The following is a 25,948-nucleotide window of genomic DNA, read 5'->3' on the forward strand; positions in this document are numbered from 1 at the left end:
CATACAACAAATGTAATTTTTTGCCGTTTTTTCGTAATGGTCCGGAACCCTTCGTACGCGAGTCCGACTCGCACTTAGCCGGTTTTTAATCATCCTAATACTATTTCCGGTCAAGGAATACGGATATTTATGGTGCGGTGAAAGGACAGAAATGGTTTTAATACTATTTTTACAGGCGGTTTTTCGTGATTTATTAAAACATAGTGCCTACATTAGGGCCTAGAATATTAGAGCGTGAAAAGGTTACATTTGTCTTATTTAGATAAGTAAATAAACGTTTTTCCTTATAGAATGGACGAAAATATATTACCATATTTAAAAACCCTGAAGTTTTTTTACAATTTATATGGGTTCGACCGAAAAATTACTGATTTATACTTAGTAAAAAATATAATTAGAAACACATTATATTTTATTTTTTATTAAAAAAATAATAACATTGGAAGTTGTTTTCGCACTGTGTGTGTAGGTGTGTGTGTGTGTTTGTGTGTGAGTAGGTATACGACATTTATTTTGCGGAACGTGGAATATTTTATAGCGATTCTTTTATATGCTGACTGTACCCAATCTAACAGTGAACCCTTTTAGAGAGGGGGTCAAAAATTCGTCTGCCCCAATAAGGGACCTCTGTTTTGATAAGCGCTTGTGTCAAGAACCCCGGCGGTAATAAGGACGCTTGAGACCCCATCGAAAAGGTACTCGGGCCATTATAATTGGGAAAGGGTCGTTATTTTTGCTCAAACTGCAGATAATCTTTTATATTAAAACTAAGGACGGTAAGCACGGAGAAATCATGTAGGTAATATGTAAATCACTACATAGTATAAATCAAAGTCGCTTCCCTGTCTGTCTGTCTGTATGTATGCTTAGATCTCTTAAACTACGCAACGGATTTATGCGGTTTTTTTTAATAGATAGAGTGATTCAAGAGGAAGGTTTATCTATAATTTGTTAACCCGTGCGAAGCCGGGGCGGGTCGCTAGTACATAGATAAATACACAACACCCAAGACTCAGGAACAAATATCTGTGCTCATCACACAAATGAATGCCTTATTTGGTTTATTTCATAAGAACTTATGTACAATACAATATGAATACTTGACTACTTGTACAGTCGCCATCAGATATATCGAAGCGGCCAAGGTGTTCACAATATCTGAACACGCACTCTAACGCCCTGACAATGGAGGCGTGTTCAGATATTTATGAGCGCCTTGGCCGCCCCGTTTACATTGCTCAAGTGTAAAGAACAAAATAATAAGAAAATGGCGAACAGTGCCTATTACATAATTATCCTCCATTCAGATTCAACAATGAATTTGTGTTATCGCGAACACAATGAGACGATTCCCGTAACGAGCTTGTGCCCGGAGATTACACACTCTAGAACCCGTGTAATAGCCGTTACCTACCGTTACGCACGCGACTCGCTGCGTATAGTGACGACCCACATTTGTGCAAGACCTGGCATACCATCGCCCACACCACAGACATACAATTCCCGCTCGCGCTTGACAGACAGCTTAAGTGTGCGAAAGGGAAGCCATCACGTATATGAACATCCCATGAGTGCGAAAAAGTCAGACTACCAATGAGAAAACGTAACCACTTTTGACTTTGACGACGGCCGCGGACGGCCAAGAGCGTATCACGGTAATTTTCAAATTGAAAAATATACACGGATTACGACGAAAATTATTAAATAAAGTAATTCAGTGAAGATGGTGTCTTGTAGTGTGCCGGATTTCAGTGTTACAGTGCCAAATAATCCAAGCAAATACTCATTTCAGAGGATTTATTATATTCCGAGCGAAATTTCCATAACGATATTTTGTCAAATTAACAGCGTAAAAAGTGTAAGAAGCCGGTTTATTAAGTTCATTATAAGTTTTTCTTCCTTTTTGTGCTAATATTTTATCATATTAGTCTATAATTTAAAATATTTTGTGTAAAAACATAACCTGTTACTTTACGCTAGGGCTTGACAAAATGTTCATATGACAGTATCGATAACTTGTCAGTATATTAATAGCTATGTAATTATTTCTTCACAAGACATCATTAAGATATTAGCTTTTATAACCGACTTCCAATAATAACTATTGTTATACCTTTTTGAAGGTGCTCATGTTTAGCGGTAAATTTAAACTTCACTTTCCAACACAGTAAGAGTTACATTAAGATAAGTCTGCAACGATTTTGATAGCACACGCAGTGCAAGTGTTATTTATACGTCATAATGTCGTAGAATTTTAACGTTTAAAATAACACATTTGAAAAAGTAGTCGATAAAGCAATCAAACATCGACAGATTATTAATATGTTGTATCATGTCATCACTATTTTTGATCTCACATAGACAATTTACGCACACACTTGCATTTCATTTTTGGTCGCACTTTTGAAGATTGACAGTTGTTCTAGTCATATTAATTCTATGGCCCACACTGTTAACTGACAGTTCGTTAATCTTATTACAAAAGGCATAAGGTCCACCGATGGACAGTTAAGTGTTGCTGTTTGTACACGTTTCGGTATTTTTGTATTATCGCTTAAATGGATAGTAGGTAGTCATTTGGATCAATTGCATTTGTTTGAAAATGCAGTGAGACAAAATAAATGCTACTTTATTTGGTTTATGAAAGATTCAAATTAGATTGACATACAATACAATACGATACAAAATACTCTTTATTGCACACCTCAATACAGAAAAAAAAACAAATATGTAATACAGAAAACAGACAGTGTACACTGTAATGCACATGTGGCCTTACGCGGTTAAAGTCAGACTTACTATTTTGTACAACAACAACAAAACAACGCAACAGGCGGCCTAGCCAAGGTGACGATCTCTATCGCTTCGCTATCGAATCGCTTTGTGTCTCTCTATCACTCTTCCATATTAGTGTGACAGTGAGAGTTGCGTTTCGTTCGCTACGTAGCGTTAGCGATTGGCATGTTGTCTACGGGGCCAGTACTGTTGCGGAATCTACGAGAGACAATCTGTGGTACTTGGTAACAAAACAGGTTTCCACAATGTCTTTCGTTCCTCGTCCTAAGTAATGTAAAATAAATATCGCACAGCCCCTGGGGTATGGGAAATGAGAAATTAGACGCTTATCACACTGATGCGGCGCGCGGATTTACATCGAATGTGTATACCGCCTAATGACCCAATTCTAACTATGCTTATAAGATGTCACAGCGATACGATACCTGATCTGAACAGCGACGTTTTTGGTTGAAGAAATGCTACTATGATGGATCGGTATCGTATCGCTGTGACATATTATAAGCATTGTTCGAATTGGGCCGGTCCTTTTTTGTCGCGTAGGTCACTTTGATTGCCTCCAGCCAAATGGCCATCTGTCCTTACATTCAAGTGGTCCCTTTGGGTCCCTTAAATCCAAAATCATAACCCTCTTTTATAGCGTTGCGTAACGCCTCCGTTGGGGACAATTTATAGCAAAAATTGTTAGGTTAAAAAATACGTATGTGCGTATATAATTTTATATAATATGTTAGTCTATAAGATATTATTGAAGTGAAAACTTCTTTAGCGGCGCTGTGCATTTTTTGTGATGGGGAAAAAATGTTAAACTCGCGAGAGCGTAAGACGTATAAGACGTAAGATGTCATTGAGTTATCACTTCTGCCGGCACTCCCGGAGTGCAACCCGTTGTTTTTTTATTATGTAATATGGGCCTTGTTGCCTGAATTAAATTTTAAAATAAATAAATAAAAAGGATATTAAGCATATGACTTTTAAGGTTTAAGGCAGAAAAGCAGATTTATTATTGTTGCCTTGTAGCGAATATTTGGGGCATTATCTATGATAAGGGACCTTATTGTCGATGGCGCTTAGGCCGCACAGCGTCGCGCGACATTGTCTTTATATCGGAACATCGTTAATAATGGCGTAAGCGCCATCGACAATGTAGTATTTGCCTCTTACACTTGATTCACAACACAATAATGAATATCGGCTCCTTGCTTTTCCACCACGTAACACGCAACCCCGCCTCGGCATCTGACATGTGTCATCGAGCTTGCGCGCGCCTAGAGTCCGTGTTCGTGCGCAGGAGACGACAGATATACGCTTCTCTTTCGCACGTATACTACATCCCTTCCTTATTGTTAAGTTTGTTATATTATTATTTTAGGATAATTAAATAAAACAGTAATTTCAATAATCAACTTTATTTTTATTTTTTTTTAAGTATCAAATTACTCATCACTTTAACACAAATGCTTTTTACTACTTCGTTAACTTCCTTAGCTTACTTAGTACTTTCATACTTCACCTTACTAGTTATTATTATTTTTAGCAATACTTTTGCGCTTCATGGATCAGCATTACTTCACGTCTTCCTCTTATCCCTTATCAAATTTAAGATATATATTTAATTATCTGACTTGCCATCATTCGTCTCTATCGTCTCCTCGTCCAATATTTTCCATTGTCCTTCGACCTTTTTTAAGTGCATCATGTTTCTTCTCAGTCTTTGTCCAGTTTCCTTATTTTCAATGTTTACATCTCCACCTTTACAAGATACCACAGTGTGAGGGGTTGGCTCATAATTTGGTGCTAACTTATTTGTTTTGTTCATATTTTTAACATAAACCTCGTCCCCTATCTTTATGTTTCCATCCTCAACTCTCCTTTTCCTGTTTGCGTACTCTTTCCCTTTTTCTTTTTGTTCTCTATCCCTGTCTCTGACGTCCATATCTTGGTCTTTATGAATATATTCAAACGTATCTATCATCGGTAGCTTGTCTCTAAATTTCCGTTGGAAAAATAATTCCGCTGGCGTCTTTCCCGTTGTCGTATGGGGAGTACTATTATACATAGTCAGATATTCCAAGAGTGAATCTTTCCAGTTCTTTTTCTCAATTTGACTTATCTTTAAACGTTTAATAATGTCTCTGTTCTGGCGTTCCACCTCTCCATTTTGTTGGGGCCAATAAGGGATAGTGTTGAACAAATGTATGTCATTATTTTGGCAAAAATCTCTGAACTCCTGACTAACGAACTGTTTACCGTTGTCTGCTGTAATCGTGATTGGACATCCTAGTCGACTAAACATTTCCTTCAATATGGCTATCATAGCCTTGCTTGATATATCGCGGCAAGCCTTTATTTCTTTATACCGTGAATAGTAGTCGATTACTACTAGAAGGTAATCCCCGGACGGCAAAGGACCTAAGAGATCAATTGCAATATCAATCCAGGGGCGTGTTGGCAATTCCCTTCTCTTGATCGGATTGGGGGGATTTGGCGCTGAAACAAGGGTGCATCCTTTACACGACTTAACCAGTCTCTCAACGTCCTTGTCGTACCTGGGCCACCATACTTTAGCTCTAAGCCTAGCTTTCATGCCCACGATTCCAGGGTGGCCTTCGTGGGCAGCTTCTAGAACCTTTTCCTGCAGTGTTTTAGGTATCACAATTTTATTAGTCCTTAAAAGGATATCGCCACAAAAACACAACTCGTTTTCTAAAATTTTGTAACTCTTTATTTGCTCGTCCCATTTGGAGTCATACAGGCCTATCTTTACTTTTTGTATATCCGAGTCCTCTTTAGAACTGGTCTCTATTTCTTGTAGCGATATTGCCACTGGTCTCATCTGTTCTACTATGTTTTGTACAAAATCTTTTCCTTTATTGTTGCTGTTCCGTTCGTCGAGGTTCTTACATAGTCTGGAAAGTGAGTCGGCAATGTTGGTTTTTCCAGGACGATATATAACTTGAAAGTCATATGACTGTAGACGTAATATCCATCGTTCGATACGAGCACATGGTTTAGCTTTCGGTCCGAATATTACCTCTAAAGGTTTATGATCGGTTATGAGTTCAAATCTCTTTCCAAAAAGAAACATATGAAAGTGCTCCACAGCCCATACCAAAGCTAGAGCTTCTTTTTCTGTTTGGCAATAACGCCTCTCGCACTCTGTTAAGGTTCTGTTGCCTTAAGCTATTATGCGTGGACCAGCTTCATTTGTTTGAACCAAGATCGCGCCGAGGCCCACAGGACTAGCATCTGCGAATACCATTGTTTTATTTTTAACATTATAGTATCCTAAATTAGGTATTTTAGTCAAAGCCGTTTTCAATTTGTTAAACGCTGTTTCTTGATTTTCCTTCCAGAGCTCTTTGATGTCTGCATTTCTCCCTGTCTTGTGTCTTAATAATTCCTTCAGAGGTTCAGTAATTGTGGCCATATTTGGTATCCACTTCCCTACATAGTTGACGAGTCCTAAAAAACTTTGCAATTCCGAGATAGTTCGGGGTGCTCTGAAGTCCATAATAGCCGATACATATTTATCTAGTGGTCGAATTCCTTCATTACTTAGTTCGTGTCCTAAAAATTGGATTTTGTTAACGTTGTAAATACATTTTTCTTCTTTCAGAACGATATCATGCTCTTTAAGTACCTTCAGCACATTCTCAAGTCTGACATCATGTTCCTTTTGATCTTCGCCAAAAACTAATATGTCGTCAATAAAGTTGACAACTCCCTCACATCCAATTAATATGCGTTCAAGAGTTTTTTGAAATATTTCAGGAGCGCATGTAATGCCGAACATTAATCTTTTGTATCTATATACGCCTTTTCCAGATATAAATGTCGTTATATCCCGTGACTCTGGATGGATTTCTAGTTGATGGAATGCATCCTTGATATCTAATTTACTGAACACTGTAGCATTCCTAAACTTCGGTAGTAGCTGGTCCATAGTCGGTAATGGATGATTTTCCCTTTTAATCGCTTTATTTGCACGTCTCATGTCAACGCAAAGCCGAATGTCGCCGTTTTCTTTGATTATGGGTACTATAGGAGATATCCAGCTTGGGGGGCCCTGGACTTCTTCTATTATGTCTTTCTCCAGTAATTCCGTAATTTTTTCCTCAACTCTGGCTTCTAGAGGTATTGGAATTCTACGGTAAGGCTGTGCAATAGGTTTTATCTTATCATCGATGGGTATTTGTATTATAACATTTTTTAGTTTAGGGAAAGGCTTAAGTTGAATTTGATTTATTTCTAACCCAATCCTCAAAACCCCCAAGCTAGTTGCTGTTCTTCTCCCCAGTAAATTTTGTGTACCTTTATCTACCACATAGAAAATTGCGTTTTCTTTTCTCCCGGTTAATTGAATGTCAGAGCGGAAAGATCCCAGCAGTCGCAAAGGCGTTTCAGATCCATAGGCGAAGAAGTTTTTCTTTGGTTCTTTTATTTCGTCAACTATCCTTACTCCCATATCCTTCATTTTTTCCCATGTCTTATCCGTAATTAAATTATTTTTCGATCCTGAATCTATCATCATATTAATTTTTGCTCCACCCACATCACAGACCACCATGTCATCTCCGTTTATGTTAAATAGATACTCAACTTCTTCGGTTTCCGAGTTCTCCTCTTCCTCTATATTTCTTACCTCATGAGCTTTAGGAGATTTTTTAAATTTCTTTGAAAACTTTTTTTGTCGAGTTTCATCCGGTTTTATGTCTTCCTGTTTTCTCTTCAGGGTCTGACTTTTGCATTGTAACTTAAAATGCCCAATTTTGCCACACTTTAGGCATTTCTTTCCCCTAGCAGGGCAGTTTTCACTGTTCGACAAATGTCCCCAGCTCCCGCATCTATAACATTCTTTCCCTTTTCTGTCTGTCTTCTCTTCGACTTTATTAATTTCTATCTGGACGTTTTTCTCTTTGTTTTTGTAATCCTCTAATTGCCTGTTAATAGCTTCCAGGGCATTGGCCTCTGAGATGATATTTTCTATTGTCATGTTATCTCCTCCCTTAAGTATTTTTTTCCTTAGTTCTTCTGACGCACATCTCTCTATGATTTGATCAATCAAATAATCTTCTACGTTATCAAATTGGCACTTCGCCGCTTGTTGTCTAAGGCGCACCAAAAACTTTTCAAATTTTTCATTATTTTCTTGCTTGATTTGTCTGAAGGTATGCCGTTCAAATCTTTTATTTTGCTTAGGTGCAAAATAACTGTCCAATTTTTCAATTGCCACCTGGAATACATCCTGCTCCCCGGACTCCTCTGATGTTATATCTGCCCCTGGTATATTAAAAAATATTTCCTGTAGTTCAGTTCCCCCCCAATGTAGCAAACTTGCTCGTTTTTTAGCAGCAGTCTTAACACCTGCCGCTTCCAGGTAAATGTACAAACTCCTCTTCCAACGTTCCCATCGTGTACATACAGAATTGATATCACCCTCGCAGTCAAACTTTTCAAGCGCCAGCGATGGTGTTGTCATTGTTGGCTTCCTGTTGACAAACAAAATATTGACTGTAGCAGGCACTAAACAGACGCCATCCGTTTAATCCTCCTCAGTCTTCATCCTTCCATCCAAGTTTCCATATGCATTTTTTTTTAATGCATATAATATATATTTATTTATGAACTGTAGTAGGCACTAAACAGACGTCATCCGTTTAATCCTTCTCAGTCCGCATCCTTCCATCCTTATGCATATAATATATATATTTATTTATGAACTGTAGTAGGCACTAAACAGACGTCATCTATTTAATCCTCCTCAGTCCGCATTCTTCCTCCCCTATTTCGACATATATTTTTTTTTCCAGGTATATTACAGTCATCATCTGCATACCTACATCTAAGTCGTTACAGCCATCACGCTTAACAACATCTTGCTTGGGACTATAGATTTTGACATTCTGCATATTTTACATTTTAATCTCATTGGCTGGACTACTTTCCTATCACTGGACTATTAAAGCCTAAGTAATATAATCATTATTATTATTTTTTTTTTTTTAAGTCATACAGTGTAATCTATATATTATCTTCCTTTATTGAAAATTACCCAATGACTAAATATTAGGTATTGCTATTATGTCACCGGCAGAAATTTATTGTATTTTCCCCGATGTGACCGGACTAATATTATTTCGACTGGACTATCTTTTTTTTTTAGATTGGTCTATTAGGTCAACATCTCTATCGGTAGGTACCTATACCTGAAGAAAACAAACTTAGACAATGCCATAATCAAAACATTTTATAAAATACAACATAGTAGTGGTATTGAGTGAATATAGGAACAAAGTCATAACTGCCATTACCGCTATTGGCATTTATAACCATTTAATTTACCCTAGTTGAAAGTTGTAATGTACTTGTAGTTGTAAAGTACTAAGTAAGCTACACATGTATTCCCATTATTTATTCTGTGGTTAGGTTAGGTAACTTTTAAAATCACTATATGAACCTAACCTAACCTAAAAATTCATGGAATAAAACCCAGTCTAAGTCCCTGTGAGCAGCACAAGGTTCAATTTCGCATATCGCTGTCTCGAATTACAAAACTAAGCCGCGTGTGCGCCGAACGTTCTCGACTCGCGCGTGTTTATATACCTACCTGCTTATACTGCACGGCTTTTGTCATTGTTTGATACCGCGGTAGGGTAGTTAACTACGCATTTACCTCTAATATTGTAACTTTTTCGTAAACTTGAGCATCACTGCCAGAGATCACTACGTAGTCAATTCCTTCGTAAATACGAAATCATGAAATGTCACCAATTTATGGAATGACTTACCGATTCAGCCCGTCGCCAAAATGTAGTATTTGCCTCTTACACTTGATTCACAACACAATAATGATTATCGGCTCCTTGCTTTTCCACCACGTAACACGCAACCCCGCCTCGGCATCTGACATGTGTCATCGAGCTTGCGCGCGCCTAGAGTCCGTGTTCGTGCGCAGGAGACGACAGATATACGCTTCTCTTTCGCACGTATACTACAGACAATAAGGTCCCTTTTAACAGATAACGTCACATTTGTCTAAAGGTACCGTTCGGATTTAGCAGTATTGCAATTTGCAGCGCGACATTGCTGCCGTAAATTTCAAAAATCCGGGCAGCAATATCGATTAAATTTCAAGTCGTATCCAACAATAACAGAAAAAAAACAACGGGTTGCACTCCGGGAGTGCCGGCAGAAGTGAAAACTCAATCACTATTGCAAAATGTCTTCATCACTATGTATAATTGAGGTTAATAATGCCATCTAGCGTTATTTCGTCGCATTCCTTGAAACCCCTAAGCACATCACTGTTAGTACTCGAGTTATATTAATACCAGTTAGATCGAAACTCACTAGATGGCATTTAAATCAATAAAGAAAAACTCAATGACATTGAAGTAACAGTTTTTCGATCACGTCACGTGACCGTCTTACGTCTTACGGTCACGTGACACCTCCTGTTACGAGTTTAACATTTTTTCCCCATCACAAAAAGTGCACAGCGCCGCTAAAGAAGTTTTCACTTCAATAAGGATCAAAGTCAAATGGCGTTCTAACAGTTTTAATCTTCTGTCGAAAGATGGCGGTAAACCCACATAATTTAGTTTGACAATCGGCCTCTATTTCAAATTCTCTTTGGTATTATTATGCTCAAAATACGCTATTAGATAGAGTCTGTGCGGAAAGTGAAGAGTCGTAGAATGTATAGGATCCCATACATTTCACGACTCTTCTCTTTCCGCACAAACTCTATAGGTTTTTTCTTATACTGGTCTAACAATTTGAGTATCTATAGAGGGGACATTTTTCAAGATAATCCCGATAAGGCCGGCTGCCTTGGGGGTTATCCCCGGGGAAGATAACTGCGGTTGAGACCCATTAGGTACGTATTAAAAAAACCGACCAATTGCGAGTCGGACTCGCGCACGATGGGTTCCGTACCACGCAAAAACGGCATAAAAATCACGTTTGTTGTATGGCAGCCTTACGGCGCGATTCGGGAAATGAATTAGACACTCACTAGATATGAAATAGTAACGATATGTGATGTTCCACGGCAAAAGGTACCCTATCACGGTTCATGAGTTACGGCCTGATGATAGACGGACGGACTACGGACAGATGGACAGCGGAGTTTTAGTAATAGGGACCCATTTTTACCCTGGGTACGGAACCCTAAAAATGTGGGAATATTTCTAGGAATCTCGAATCGAATCTCTCAATCGATCTGAATTAACTTTGTATCTAGTAGCTGGATGCAGAATATGTTAAGACTTTCAACTTATATCGACATATTTTTCATTTTTACAAGCAGAAACGTCTGCGATCGATGCTATTAGGCTTAGAATAAATTTAAAAGTGGAAAAATTACTGTCTTGGTTGTCTTGTCTTGGTTGTATTGTTATATTGACATGACATTGAAAATCGCTCACGCCGATTGGTGCATGCAAAATGGAATGAAAGGTGGGTGAGATACGCTACAATTGAAAATAATCATAATCATTTATTTGCACATAAGAAGCGTTTTACATACTTAGGTGTTATAAAAGTTACAAAACCAGTCATCAAAGACGTATCAAAACCAGTTAAATTAACCATAACAAATTGTTAAATTATATGTATTATAAGTTATAAGACATTTTTCTACTCCAGCACTTAAATGTGTCAATTAAATGACTGACAGTGATATCTAAAGCAATGTCATTTGAATGCTTTGTCTATAGGCTCATAAGATGACTGCTAGCAGTCATCTTATGAGTATAATACAACTGCTTTATTTTTTTTAAAGATACAAGTTCCGATCATCTTGATTGAAAGAGGTATGTTTTCATTTACAATAATAACTCTTTTTTTTTTTTAAATAATAACTTTTTTTTTAAATAATAACTCAATTTTTTTTAAATAATAACTCTTTTTTTTTAATAATAAGTCTTTTTTTAATAATAACTCTTTTTTTTTAATAATAACTTTTTTTTTTTTTTTTTTTTTTTTTTTTTTTTTTTTTTTTTGCTGCAGCTGTCATAGAAAAAGTAATGTATGCAACAGCTCATAATTGGTTCTTAAAATTCTCGGGTCTTTTTTTACAAAACTCGACTACGTCTCGTTTTGTAACTTCGACCCTTGAATTTTAAGAACCCTTATTATATCACTGTTGCATAAACTACTATTATTTCAGTAATATAAATACGTACAAAACTTAAATATATTATATGTATGTTATTTCAGAATGTTTTAATATGAGAGCGTAACTCGGAATATCAGCGCTGGAAGTCGCCACTGTCGCCATACAACACGCTGAGATGGGCCATTTGGTGACACTTTGTTTTCACTATGTTCTTTTTATGTAATTATTTGTATTGTCTGTGTGTTTACGAATAAAAACTATTTTAATTAACTATTCTATTCTCACTTCGACTATGGGGACTATGGTATGGCGGCGGCTAGATTAGTGTGAATCTCCAATGACCATTATACTTGAAATCGTTCACATATTTCAGAATATCCCAATGTGACTGTTAATCCCCCACAATCGAACACAATCGCACCACAATCGTACGACAATCGCACTATAATCGGATTGCGGCCACTTTGCGGCTATTACGTTTAATGCGTGCCGTGTGATTGTATTAGCTTGGGATATTGATGCTTATTTGTGTATATAATAATGGTTATTTTAGGTATATATTATCCCTTTATTTATTTTTCCTCTTACGTTAGGTTATTTATAATATGAATATAAAAGTAAAATATAAAAACACTTACAAAACAATAAAAAATACATATAAACACATTATAAAAAATTAGGTATATATTATTATTAAGGAATAGTACATTAGAGGCCGGGAAACGAAGGGTTGCATTGCAGGCCAACCGGATAGGGATACGCGACCGGCAACCTCGTTTCTCGTCCGAGATTTGTATAGGTAGTGCTTTTCTCAAACTTGCAATGAAACATCCATTGGCTACGGTGGCCAAAATCGAGAAAAAACCTGTCAAAAAATTGTTTTTAGCGCGGAGCAAGTACCAGGGCCTCATGAGTTACGAGGAGGTGTTGTTGACCAACCCGCCGGGCCCCGGTACCAGTACGAAGGTAATGCGGGCCGCGGCTGTTGTATATACAAAAGAAAGTTGCTTACATAACAGGCCCAGATGTGTGACGCTGTATGAAATTCCTTTACATATAATTATCATCTTCACTCATCGCACCGGATACGTAGTATTTCAGGACCTATATAATTTAAGTAAGTCATGTCAATATTTCATTGTATGTTTGAATAAAGGTACCTTGTAAAGAAACAACGAGCTAGAATAACTATAGAAATCTGACTGGAGCTCAAAAATGACCTTTTTCTACTCCCGTACTTTTATTTATCATTTAAAGGGTCGTGCACACACCTTTAAACTCCTATCTTATAGTGGTCAAGTCAAGTCTTTAGTCTATTTCCCAAAAAAGTGTTTGTGCATACACGCAGTATCTTTTTGGCACTTTTACGATACTTCGTGTAATCACCACTTAAAAAATATTGTATGAAATACATTGTTGCCAACCTAATTTTAATTGTCATCTCTGACAGATGAGTGAACCATATAGACATGTTTTTTTTTAGCAAAATACGATTTTGCTCACTGTTTTTAAGTAGCAAAGTACCCTTGTTCAAGCTGCTGAGGTGAAAAAAGTATTGTATGCAACGTTGTTTAACTGAGTCAAAAAATACTCGTGGCGTCTTTATTAATAATTTTCGGCTTCGCCTCAAATTGTTACTCACGCCACTCGCCTTTTTTGACCCCTCTTAAACAAAGGTTGCATAAAATACCTACTATAATAACATCGTCAATGCTACGAGGGGCGTTCAAAATATTCTCGGTATTGATATCTTACAACCTCTTCTAAAATTTCTTTCGTTACTGGCCGCTAAGGTTTATTCATTGACATTAAAAAAAAGTATAATTCGAACCGAGATGTTCTTTTGTTTTTCTGCAATTGCTGAACAAACATGAACATCATGTGGGAATTGACAATGTTAACTAAATTAGAACATCGATGCGTGATAAAATTCTTGACAAAACAGGGTAAAAATCAAAAAACCATAAAAGAGGAAATGGATTGTGTTTACCGTGAGTCTGCTCCTTCTTTATCTACCATTCAAAAGTGGTCAAGCGAGTTTAAACGTGGAAGGGAGAGTGTTGAAGACGACCCTAGACCTGGCCGGCCTGTAGTAGCTACTTCACAAGAAAATATTGATAAAGTGGAAAAACTTATATTGGAAGATGGTCGAGTGAAGGTAAAATCTATAGCACAAGTAACCAATCTCTCTATTGGTACCGTACATGATATTATCCATGACCATCTTAATATGTCAAAAGTAAGTGCAAGATGGGTTCCGCGAATGCTGACTCGGCTTCAAAAAGACATGCGTGTAGCTTGTTGTTCCGATTTTATTGACCTGCGCGGTGAAAATCCTGATGAGGTGCTGCAAAGAATAGTTACTGGAGATGAAACCTGGGTTCATCATTATGACCCAGAGAGTAAACAAGAGTCCATGCAGTGGCACATTAAGGGTTCAGCTCATCCCAAGAAGTTCAAGGTCATCCCTTCAGCTGGCAAGGTCATGGCCACGATATTTTGGGATTGTGAAGGAGTATTACTGATCGATTATAAAGAAAAAGGTGTAAATATCACAGGACAGTACTACGCTAACATTCTACGTCAATTAAAGGATGCAATCAAAGAAAAGAGGCGAGGAAAGTTAACCAAAGGTGTTATGCTTCTGCATGACAACGCCCCCGTCCATACTGCTCATATTGCCAAGGCAGCTATTGTTGAATGTGGGTTTGAAACTGTTACTCACCCACCGTATAGTCCGGACTTAGCCCCCAGCGACTTCTTTTTGTTCCCCAATCTTAAAAAGGATCTGCGTGGAAATAAATTTTCCGATGATGAAGCATTGAAGGCGGCAGTGGAGGAGCATTTTTACACCAAAGATAAAAAATATTTTTATGCAGGATTAAAAAAAATAATTGATCGATCTTTTAAGTGTATGAACATAGGGGGGGAGTATATTGAAAAATAAAAATATCAAACTTTTCGTACTTGTTTGTTTTCATTCTCATACCGAGAATATTTTGAATACCCCTCGTACATTGTGCAACGTGAGTGAATTTTTTAAGACGAGGGTTTTACTTAATTCACAACAGCCGAGTCATCGTTAAATCATAATAATTCACAACAGCAACAAGTGATAAACAGTGTTCAAACTGTTAAAGCGTGTTCACATTAATTAGAGCGACGACAAATTGCTGTTCGGAAGTTTTAATGATTGTCTGTGATTAAAGACGGGAACATAACTTGTAAAGATCAAAATAACGGTTGAGTGATGTCTTGATAAATATCAGTTTCGTGAAAACTTCGATTTGTAAGGTCGTTTATAATGATAATACGATGTATAACAGCTTAATATAGTTGGTCAAACCAATTTGACAGTCAGTTACAAACAAGGAAACTATGCTCATACTAGTCATACTTTTCTTTTGGGTTCTAGTACTAGTGTAAGATAAAGATAGTATGATTCTCTCTATGTTTGAAATGAGACAGTCCTTTGACAAATTACACTAATTCTGTACTGTATGTTGAAGGGTGTTATTAGATTTTGATATGGCAATTCTATTTTAAACTGGGTAACGTAATTTTGATATGGCAATCCTTTTTTTATACGGAGCCTGAGAGAGAGACATCAAGTTTTGGCTGTAAAATATTTTCTTGTGGATTTGTTAGTAAATTTTCACCAATAATTATACAAAATATGTATTGGAGGCGAGTTTGGTCCTCCTGAGACCCAGAGGCATTTGTTTTGTTTTTGAATTTGGAACCCTACTCAATGAAAGTTCAAAATATTTTTTGGAATATTTACAAAAAATTGTACGCAGGGTCTTAGGAAGTTAAGACCTATACAAGATCCTATAGATTGAAGGTCATGTAAATTGGTTAGACTGACAGGCGTATTCTGATTTTCTGGTCTGGTTTTTGCCACAAGGAATTAAAGTGAAAAAACCGGCCAGGTGCGAGTCGGACTCGCGCACTAAGGTTTCCGTGCCATTACGCAAAAAAACGGCATAAAAATCAGGTTTGTTGTAGGCCACTTCGTACACACACGTAGGTACATACAGGGTGTTTCCTGTAACAGCAATAAATTAAACAGTAGGCTATACTCCTCAAACTGACCAACAAATAACTTATGTTTTGATTTTTATTACACTTTAAAGTTTATTCTAAGACACAATGAACTGCAAATTTTGTTATGTTTAAAGCGTGACAAGCAACGTCAAACACACAGAAGTCAGCGTACATTGAAGGCAATATTTATTTTTTCTACTCCAGCACTTAAATGTGTCAATTAAATGACTGACAGTGATATCTAAAGCAATGTCATTTGAATGCTTTGTCTATAGGCTCATAAGATGACTGCTAGCAGTCATCTTATGAGTATAATACAACTGCTTTATTTTTTTTAAAGATACAAGTTCCGATCATCTTGATTGAAAGAGGTATGTTTTCATTTACAATAATAACTCTTTTTTTTTTTAAATAATAACTCTTTTTTTTTTAAATAATAACTCAATTTTTTTTAAATAATAACTCTTTTTTTTTAATAATAACTCTTTTTTTTTAATAATAACTTTTTTTTTTTTTTTTTTTTGCTGCAGCTGTCATAGAAAAAGTAATGTATGCAACAGCTCATAATTGGTTCTTAAAATTCTCGGGTCTTTTTTTACAAAACTCGACTACGTCTCGTTTTGTAACTTCGACCCTTGAATTTTAAGAACCCTTATTATATCACTGTTGCATAAACTACTATTGTATGAAAAAGAGGATGTCTAAAGAATTCATAATTTTTAAAAGTTTTATAGTTTGAGGAGTATAATATATGTTTTAATTACTTGATCGTGTTACAGGCAACACCCTGTACCTATACATATTCAGTATGAAACCTGTTAATTTTTCCATATTGTTTCTAGACTAGACTAGAGTTAGGACTAAGTAATTTAGGAAACCCTCCCTAATCGGATGCTAACTTTTCTCATCAGAGTTTACCGCCTATTAGGTCCTAGCTGCTGAAATATCTAGTTCATAGAAGGGAAGTATTTGGGTAATACCTAGATTAAGTAAAGGCTAGTTTAAAAAAACTTATTCTTTTATTTATTTACAAACAAGATTACTAAAAGAAATTAATAACTAGCTTTTAAATCTAAAATAGGCCCTTGAGGCATTGTACCAAGGATGCTGGCGACATTTCCTCGCTGTATCGCAATACGTTGTGCGAGGTCATTGAGGTATATAACAAGAGACGACATCTCGAACAAAATGTTTCCGCACCTCAGAGAAGTGCATGCACTTCTTTGCTTTTAGTACGTCACCGACCACTGACGAGATGCCACACATGTACAGAAAATTAAAAAAAAAATTAAAAATTAAAAAATGCCTTCGTGCGTCTTAAAAAGTTGCAACAATAGCACAAGAAAATATAATAAAAGGGATGGAATAACATTTCACCGGTAAGCAATGGAATAACTGTTGATTTACTATTATTTAGTTTATCACGAAACGTCACTTTCGAACATTTGCGGCTGGCAGCCATCTTCTTCGGTGCAAAGATTAATTTTCACAGACGTGACACATTGGTATGTACCTACCTACGAAATGGTTGTACATATACGTGGTTGGTTAATTGCACAAAAGTTACGAAATATATATTTTTCTCGTTATTTATTGAATGTTTTAGTTATATAACGTATTTTATAATATATTTATGTTAGGTACATTAAGGGTGGTAAGTGCAAAATTGTTACCGAGAATCAAATAGCAAATGTGATGAATCGTTAAAAAATTTATTATATAGTCCGTGATACTAGTATGTACTTAGAATATTGTATAGAAATAATATTTTAGGAAAGAATCCTCGTTTTCACTCGTGCGATATATAAGTAATTTAAAAAAGGTAAATTATATTCAAGTTTGCGTTTTAGTGGCTGATCCCATTAGAAAAGTTGCTCGGTATCACCTATATATTCACGTCGTATAATTGCAGGTCATTAAAAGTAACAAGTGGCAGCTGCTCATATTCTGCCTACGTACAGGGTACGTAGGCAGAATATGAGCAGCTGCCATAACAGTTTCGCCTCTGGCCTAGATACGCTTATTCTTCATCTTAGTGACAGACGTCAAACGCCGAAAATGGCGGACACATGGCGGAAAGAATTTGTTCGAGATAGCGTGTCTAGTTTACATATTATGTCTATGTGCGAGGTAGTCGCCAGCTCTTTTATTAGTTATCCATCCATACTTTAATTTACAATTAATTTGTATGAACAAAAAGTTCTATACATAAAGTATACTATTGTGCTTATTGTGTTTTTTTTTGTTCGTTGCTGTAAGTTTAGTTTTTTTGCGACGGTAAATGACTTTTTATTTATATACAGGGTGGAAAAAAATAACTGCATTACGTTGCAAGACAGGATTTGGGGTTATACTGAGCAACTTTTACTTATGGGATTGATCCCATAGGGGTTGGCCCCTAAATCGCGAAAAAAAATTTGGCTGTTTCATACATTTTGCCTGATCGATTTTCTATGGGAGGGTAATTTTTTTAACGCGATTTCGGGGTTAGTCCAATTGTCAAAGTTGCTCAGTGTACTCCCAAAACCTCCCTGGCAACGGGAATGCAGTTATTTTGTAGCCATCCTGTATGTTTCGTCGCTGTACAAAACCATGTAGTAGGTACCTACACTAAGCATGACCCAACATGCGTCTGGCCGGTTGAAAAGTTTAATAGTGTTTACCGAGAATTGTTTGTTGTTGTTTATTACATACACATGTGTGTTTACCAATTGGACCGAGTAACTTTTTCAATCACGTTCCGGTTGTGTTCGTTATATTTCGCATTTCAGAGTTTTAACCGAAAATTTACCGAATATTCCAAATAAAAGCGGCCAAGTGCGAGTCGGACTCGCCCATGAAGGATTCCGTAATTTATGACGTATTAAAAAAAACTACTTACTAGATCTCGTTCAAACCAATCTTCGGTGGAAGTTTGCATGATAATGTACATCATACATATTTTTTAGTTTTATCATTCTCTTATTTTAGAAGTTATAGGGGGGGGGGGGGACACATTTTACCACTTTGGAAGTGTCTCTCGCGCATACTATTCAGTTTAGAAAAAATGATATTAGAAACCTTAATATCATTTTTGAAGACCTATCCTATCCATAGATACCCCACACGTATGGGACTGATGAATAAAAAAAAATTGAGTTTCAGTTCTAAGTATTGGGAACCCCCCCAAAATTTATTGTTTTTTTTTTTCTATTTTTGTGTGAAAATCTTAATGCGGTTGACAGAATACATCTAAGTACTTACCAAGTTTCAACAGTATAGTTCTTATAGTTTCGGAAAAAAGTGGCTGTGACATACGGACGGACGGACAGACAGACAGACAGACATGACGAATCCATAAGGGTTCCGTTTTTGGCCATTTGGCTACAGAACCCTAATAGTTACCCTTACACAAATAGTCCCACGGTAACCTAAAAACTAAAAAGGCTTGTGTTGTTGGTTCTAAGACATAGATAAATAATACATACATACATATAATCACGCCTATTTCCCGGAGGGGTAGGCAGAGACCACGGATTTCCACTTGCTACGATCCTGACATACCTCTTTCGCTTCCGTTACTTTCATAACATTCCTCATACACGCTCGCCGGTTTAGGATGCTCTTGACCTGGCCTTTCTTCAGGATTTCCCTGATCTGATCAGAGAAAGTCCGCCGAGGTCTGCCCGGTCCAACTCCCTCTTCTACTTCTCCCTTATACACTCTACTACTTTCTTTATAAAAATAATATCTGGGAGAATGCTCGGAAAACGTATAAAAACTCAAAAATGTGTTTTCCCAGAGATTAAGAAGAGAAATGTGTTTTAAGAGAAGATAGCTAGATTGATTTTTCGCCCCCATACAGCAAATTTCATCGAATTCTTTAGAGCCGTTTCCTAGATCCACGAAATATATCAATATATACTTATACAAGAATTGCTCGTTTAAAAGTATAAGATATGTGAAATTATACCTATCTAAAGGAAAATTCTCACCCAGAACCCTAATAACACTGCATATTAGTAATAAAATGTCGAAACCCCCTGGCCGTAGGGCATAAAAAACGTTATGTCACATAAAACAGATCTAGGAAGATATTAAGGTGCCACACACGTATGTACCTTATCCGTGGACTATCTACTATTATCGTGGACGTGTAGACTATCTCACATAAGATGGAGCATATAATGCCGGCTGTGCACACTCTGCGAAAAACAGACCCAATCGGAGAATGGACGAGATGGGAGCAGTACCTACTTATCACCTATTCATCTCATACTATCGCGATCTCCCGACGCGGAATTTGTTCGAAAACGTGCGGCAACTGTCAGAATCTTATGAGTGTCATAAATAAGGGCTCATTTAGACGGCGCGCGAACTCGTATACAATTTTAGTTACATTGCGGACCATAAGGTTACATCAATTCAGCCGACCGATCAAAATAAATGACGCAATGTACTTAATGAAACTCACATGCGTCGAGTTCTCGCACCGTCTAAATGAGCCCTAAAAAGATGATCAAAATGGTCGAAGAAGATTTCATACTATTTATTACCTCAAGAGCTACTAACACATACAGGCTGCTTCAAAGTAAAAAAAAAAAGTCATTCTTTCATTTCTTCGTAACCGCTACACCGGTTGTTATGATAATTTGTATACTGGTTCTAAATACCCTAATGCATATTATGTACATATTGGCTTTATCCAATGGCTAGGGCCATCCTGTATATTTTTTAATCTTCAATATTATACCCCTTCTAGTGGAGCGTGGTCTGTGATCTGTGGGACAGATTCAGTGCGAGTCATTGTTATTTTAGCGTGCTTAGGCACCCTTAAGAGGTCTGTAGGATCTAATCTGAGATGAGTGGTATTTAGCTGTCTAGGACCTTAGACTTATTTAGCTAAGAAGTAACTTAGTATATAATGAACGGGTCCCTTTGTTTGACATAATGATTGAAAGTCATAAACTAATGATTATCAGATTATCATTAGTCATTCTGAAACCGTTAACTTTTCAGGATTTTCGTCAGGTTATCCTATAGATAGGTTAGGTTAAGTTAGGTTTGTTTTATGGCTCCGTGGGGGAGGCCGTATAAAATGGTGAGGCGGAAGCTTCGCCCCTGAGCACCCCCGCTAACGCAAAGTCTCCAGCCACAGCTCCTCGAGCAGGTGGTCGGTGCTCTGTTCCCGACGAGGGACGAACACATACCTCCGCCCATGACACCTCCCAGGGGGAGGGTCGCAGATGTGAGTGAGGCGCCGGAAGTAACGGAAGGTGAACTGGGGGCAGCGGTTCTACGGCTCCGAGCCAAAAACACTGCCCCCGGCCCTGACGGAGTCCCCGGCCGGGCCTGGGTTCTGGCGTTGGGCCCACTCGAGCCGCGCTTGAGGGCGCTTTTCAGCGGTTGTTTGGCGCAGGGGCGGTTTCCTCGTGTGTGGAAGTCGGGAAAACTTGTCCTTCTGCGGAGAGACGGGCGACCGCCGGACTCGCCCTCGGCTTACAGGCCGATAGTGTTGCTGGACGAGGCCAGTAAGCTGTTGGAGCGCGTGGTGGCTGCTCGTCTCGTCCGGCACCTCGGCTGGGACCAAACCTCAGTGACCATCAGTTCGGTTTCCGTCGGGGCAGATCCACGATCGACGCAATTGCGAGGGTGAGGGCCCTAGCGGATGAAGCAGTGACCCGGGGTGACGTGGTTTTGGCGGTGTCTCTAGACATCGCCAACGCATTCAACTCCCTGCCCTGGGCTTGTATCAGGGCGGCACTGAGGCGCCATGCCGTGCCTGAGTACCTGCGGAAGACGGTGGAGGATTACCTCACCGATAGAACCGTTAGGTACCCTGCGCGAAGTGCTTGGGAGGAGAAGGGGCTATCGTGCGGTGTTCCAAAGGGGTCTGTCCTAGGACCACTCCTGTGGAACATCGGTTACGACTGGGTGTTGAGGGGGGCCAACTTGCCGGGAGTGAGCGTGACCTGTTACGCCGACGATACCCTGGTAACGGCTCGCGGCAACAGCTTCAGGGAGGCGTCAATTCGGGCCACAGCGGGAGTAGCGTCGGTCGTGACTCGGATTAGGAGGCTGGGGTTGGAGGTGGCCCTGAACAAATCAGAGGCCTTGTGTTTCCATGGGCCTCGGAAGGCCCCTCCGGCAGGTTCCAGCTTAATGGTGGGGGGAACGTCCATTGGTGTCAAGTCGACAATGCGGTACCTGGGTATAGTCCTTGACAGCCGTTGGACGTTCAAGAAACACTTTGAGGGCCTTGCTCCCAAACTAATTGGAGCGGCGTCGGCACTCAGCCGGCTTCTACCCAACGTCGGTGGGCCGAATGTGGGCTGCAGGAAACTGTACGCAGGTGTGATGGCCCTATATGGGGCGCCCATTTGGGCATTCACCCTGACCGCCGAAAATCAGGCCCAATTGCGGAGGCCGCAGCGGGTTATGGCGGTCAGGATGGTGAGGGCATACCGCTCCGTCTCACACGAGGCAGCGTGCGTGTTGGCGGGGACTCCACCCTGGGACCTGGACGCAGCAGCACTTGCTGATGTTTATTGGCGTGTCTCTGAGGCGCGGGCCACGGGGGTCCAACCACCTCTGGAGGAGGTCAGACGGTGGAGACTTGACTCCCGTCGAGTGCTCCTCCAGAAGTGGAAAGAGCGATTGGAGGCGCCAAGTGCCGGCCACTGGACCGTCGAAGCCATCCGACCCGTTCTGGAGCGATGGATCAGAAGAAAGGGGGGGTTCCTCTCTTTCCACCTTACTCAGGTCCTCTCGGGGCATGGTTGCTTCGGGAGATACCTGTGTAGGAGGGCAGGACGGGAACCAACGATGCAATGTCACGACTGCGGCGATGCCGAAGACACGGCGCTACACACGCTGGCCATTTGCCCAGCCTGGGCGGATCAGAGGGCCGCTCTCGTGGCCGTAGTGGGGAGAGACCTTTCCTTGCCAGCGGTGGTAAAATCCATGCTTGGTGGGGAGAGTAGATGGAAGGCGGTGGCCTCCTTCTGCGAGGACGTGATGGTGCAGAAGGAGGCAGCGGAGCGTGGCAGGGAGGAAGTAAACCTGGGGTCTCATTAGCCCACGACTGGGAGTCCCACATAACCATCCCGGCCCGTCCCCGCGCCGGGTGGTATGCGTAAAGCATTTCCCCTCTAAAAAAAAAAGGTTTGTTTTATGGTAATCCTGAAAAGTTACACGTTTCTGAGAAAAACCAAATTATGACTAACGAAAATACGGACAAACTACATGACTTTACTTTATGGGAAACAATAGAGACCCATAGAATTAAATGTAGGTACACTAGTACGGCTACCATCAGTTTGTCACTGACATAAACGCCGTCGAGAACGTAATTTATTTTCTATACATCTCGCTCGTACTCGCATATTAGTGCAAACGAGATGTATAGAAAGTAAATTACGTTCTCGATAGCGTAAATGTCAGTTTTGACACTGTCAGTAACTCATGGTACGGGCTCAGGGGTACAGAAAACATTAACCACCGATGAAATATTGTTCAATAAAAACCGGCCAAGTGCGAGTCGGACTCGCGCATGGAGGGTTCCGCACCATCAAAAAAAAAATAGAGCAAAACAAGCAATAAACAGTCACCCATCCAAGTACTGACCCCGCCCGACGTTGCTTAACTTCGGTCAAAAATCACGTTTGTTGTATGGGAGCTCCACTTAAATCTTTATTTTATTCTGTTTTTAGTACGAGGGCTGTTTGATATAAGTACCCGTTTATGAAAAAAATAATCAGTTGTTTTTGTTTATATGCATTTATTTTTCTTCATAGTCTCCTTTTAACTCTATACACTTGTTCCACCTATATTCAAGCTTCAATAAACCATCCAAAAAGTATGATTTCGGAAAGTCATTAAAATAGGCCTCTGTGGCGGCAATGACTTCGTCATTTGATCCAAATCGCTTACCACCGAGCCATTTTTTCAGGTTGGGAAACAAAAATAAATCGCATGGGGTCAAATCTGGAGAATACGGTAAGGCAATAGGGCGTAGCGTAATTGTGTTAATTTAGCCATCACAACTCTAGACGAATGAGCTGGTGCGTTGTCGTGATGAGACAGTACTTTTTTATTTTTTAAATGGGCTCGTTTGTCCTTCAACCCAGCGTCAAATTCATCCAATAAATTGGCATAGTACTGTCCTGTTATCGTTTTCCCCTTTTCTAAGAACTCAATATGTATAATACCCTGCGAATCCCAAAAAACGGTCGCCATGACCTTTCCAGCCGATGGAACGATTTTTGCTATCTTTCGCGCAGGTTCACCCGGTAAAATCCACTGCTTCGACTGCCCTTTCATTTCTGGGGGGTAGTGGTGACCCACGTTTCGTCTACGGTCACGGATGTGAAATCCATATCGTTAATTAAAATCAAATATTGGCTGTCGCGACGTGATATTATTTCATCGCTCACTTGTGCATCTACCCTCAAAAAATATTTTTTTTTTCATAAAAATACAATGCACCGTTAGAAATTGATCCTGCTGATTTGCCAATGCAAGCATTATGTAATCTTTACCCTGTAATGTTTAGTAATTAATAAAATTGCGACAAATTATTGCTCGTAATGCCGTGATAGATCACAAATCGTGTATACTATGGAAGCATGAGCTACGCATATGAAAATTAATGTTACAGTGTCCTGCAGCCGGAGCCGAGCGAGCTTGCGGACGCCATTGCGCCCGTGATACAGAGGCGGCTGTGCAGTATCTTCTGTGCTGGAGATTTGGAAATAAAAGGACAGGTTTCGTTCTAATTGTTTATTAGTGAATTTTATTTTGAGTGTAATGGCGAAGCATAACAGTCGAACGTAACTAATAAGCTGTCACTTTTCGTATTGGCCCATTTACCGTGTTACTTATTTTTGGAACACGTGTTTGTTTGTTCATGGAATTAAATAAAACGCACTCATTGAAGTTTAAATTTTATTCTGAGATTTTTGAAGTCCCGTATACATTGGAAACATGTTTTTTTGTGTCTGCTACCTTGCATTTCATAAACCTTTTGAGTGTAGCCTGCATTCATGATAAACCTGATACCGTGCAAATGATGATTTCAGTAACAGCCAGCTATGTTGAACCACATCGTGTCTCTCGCAATCTGCCGCAGCAACGGCAACGGCAAGCGGAAAGAATCAGCCTCCGTGCTTGGGTTGGACCTCACCACCACCACCTTTGACTTGGTCGCGTGCATCATACTTTATTAAGCTGGTGAGCAGTTCCCATTTCGTTGGGATTATTTTGAGATGTTTTACTTCTGCATAGAAGTCTTGAGCGAGTTTGATTTTGATCAGTAATGTTCAGTTTCAGTTGATCAGTTGACGCTGATCGTACCAATGGTTCTGAGTAACATGATTTAAAGACCTGTTTTTATTTTCTTTTTTTTTTGGAATTCACTGTTAACATTGTTTTGCTTTCGACGGACTGAAAGCTTGTACTTTCGTAGGACTGAAATTACGCCCGATGGACTGGGCAATACTGTCATGCTTTCGATGGACTGAAGGCACGCCCGATGGACTGGGCAATACTGTTTTGCTTTCGATGGACTGAAAGTATGCCCGATGGACTGGGTATTGTTTAGTGACCGCATCAGAAGTGCCGGAGCATGTAAGAGGTGCACGTGGTCTGCTTTTTATGTGCAGAATGCTCTTTGCGAGGAGTAGCACTTACGCAGCTGAGATGGTTACTTCTGACGAGGGTCTGGTATCTGCCGAAGGACTGGCAATGCACCGAAGGACTGGTGTTGTTTTGTTAAAAATGAATTCCCGTTTATGTACTGTGTTCATATGAGTAAAATTGGAACTATCAATTCAGAATCTTATTTATTTTAAGATGTCTTACAAAAATTTAGATCACATATGACCAATTTTTTTTTATGCCAGATAATTTCCCCGTAAATTGATATTGACGACAATAGTAGTGATACTGTCGAGCAATGAATTAGAGCTGTTGTGATTTGTGTTTTTGATGTTTGGGATTGTT

The 25,948-nt window shown here is 39.2% G+C and overlaps 1 protein-coding gene and 1 long non-coding RNA gene across 2 annotated transcripts; both read right to left on the minus strand.

Annotated features, from left to right (window-relative positions):
- Positions 1-4,408: 4,408 nt before the first annotated feature.
- Positions 4,409-5,632, minus strand: LOC134658234 (uncharacterized protein K02A2.6-like). The gene has a single exon (XM_063513845.1). The coding sequence runs from the start codon at positions 5,630-5,632 to the stop codon at positions 4,409-4,411; it is 1,224 nt and encodes a 407-aa protein (XP_063369915.1).
- Positions 5,633-7,956: 2,324 nt separating this feature from the next.
- Positions 7,957-9,623, minus strand: LOC134658055 (uncharacterized). The gene is made up of 2 exons (XR_010097679.1): positions 9,588-9,623; positions 7,957-8,288 (listed from the first exon to the last, which is right to left on the minus strand). It is a non-coding gene; the product is annotated as an uncharacterized LOC134658055 (long non-coding RNA).
- Positions 9,624-25,948: the final 16,325 nt, after the last annotated feature.

Source organism: Cydia amplana, chromosome 21 (assembly GCF_948474715.1).
Source record: "Cydia amplana chromosome 21, ilCydAmpl1.1, whole genome shotgun sequence".
In the NCBI taxonomy this organism is placed as follows: domain Eukaryota; kingdom Metazoa; phylum Arthropoda; class Insecta; order Lepidoptera; family Tortricidae; genus Cydia; species Cydia amplana.

Coding starts and splice junctions, on each gene's coding strand:
- LOC134658234 (XM_063513845.1), bottom strand. CDS start 5,632: ATGAGACCAGTGGCAATATCGCTACAAGAAATAGAGACCAGTTCTAAA.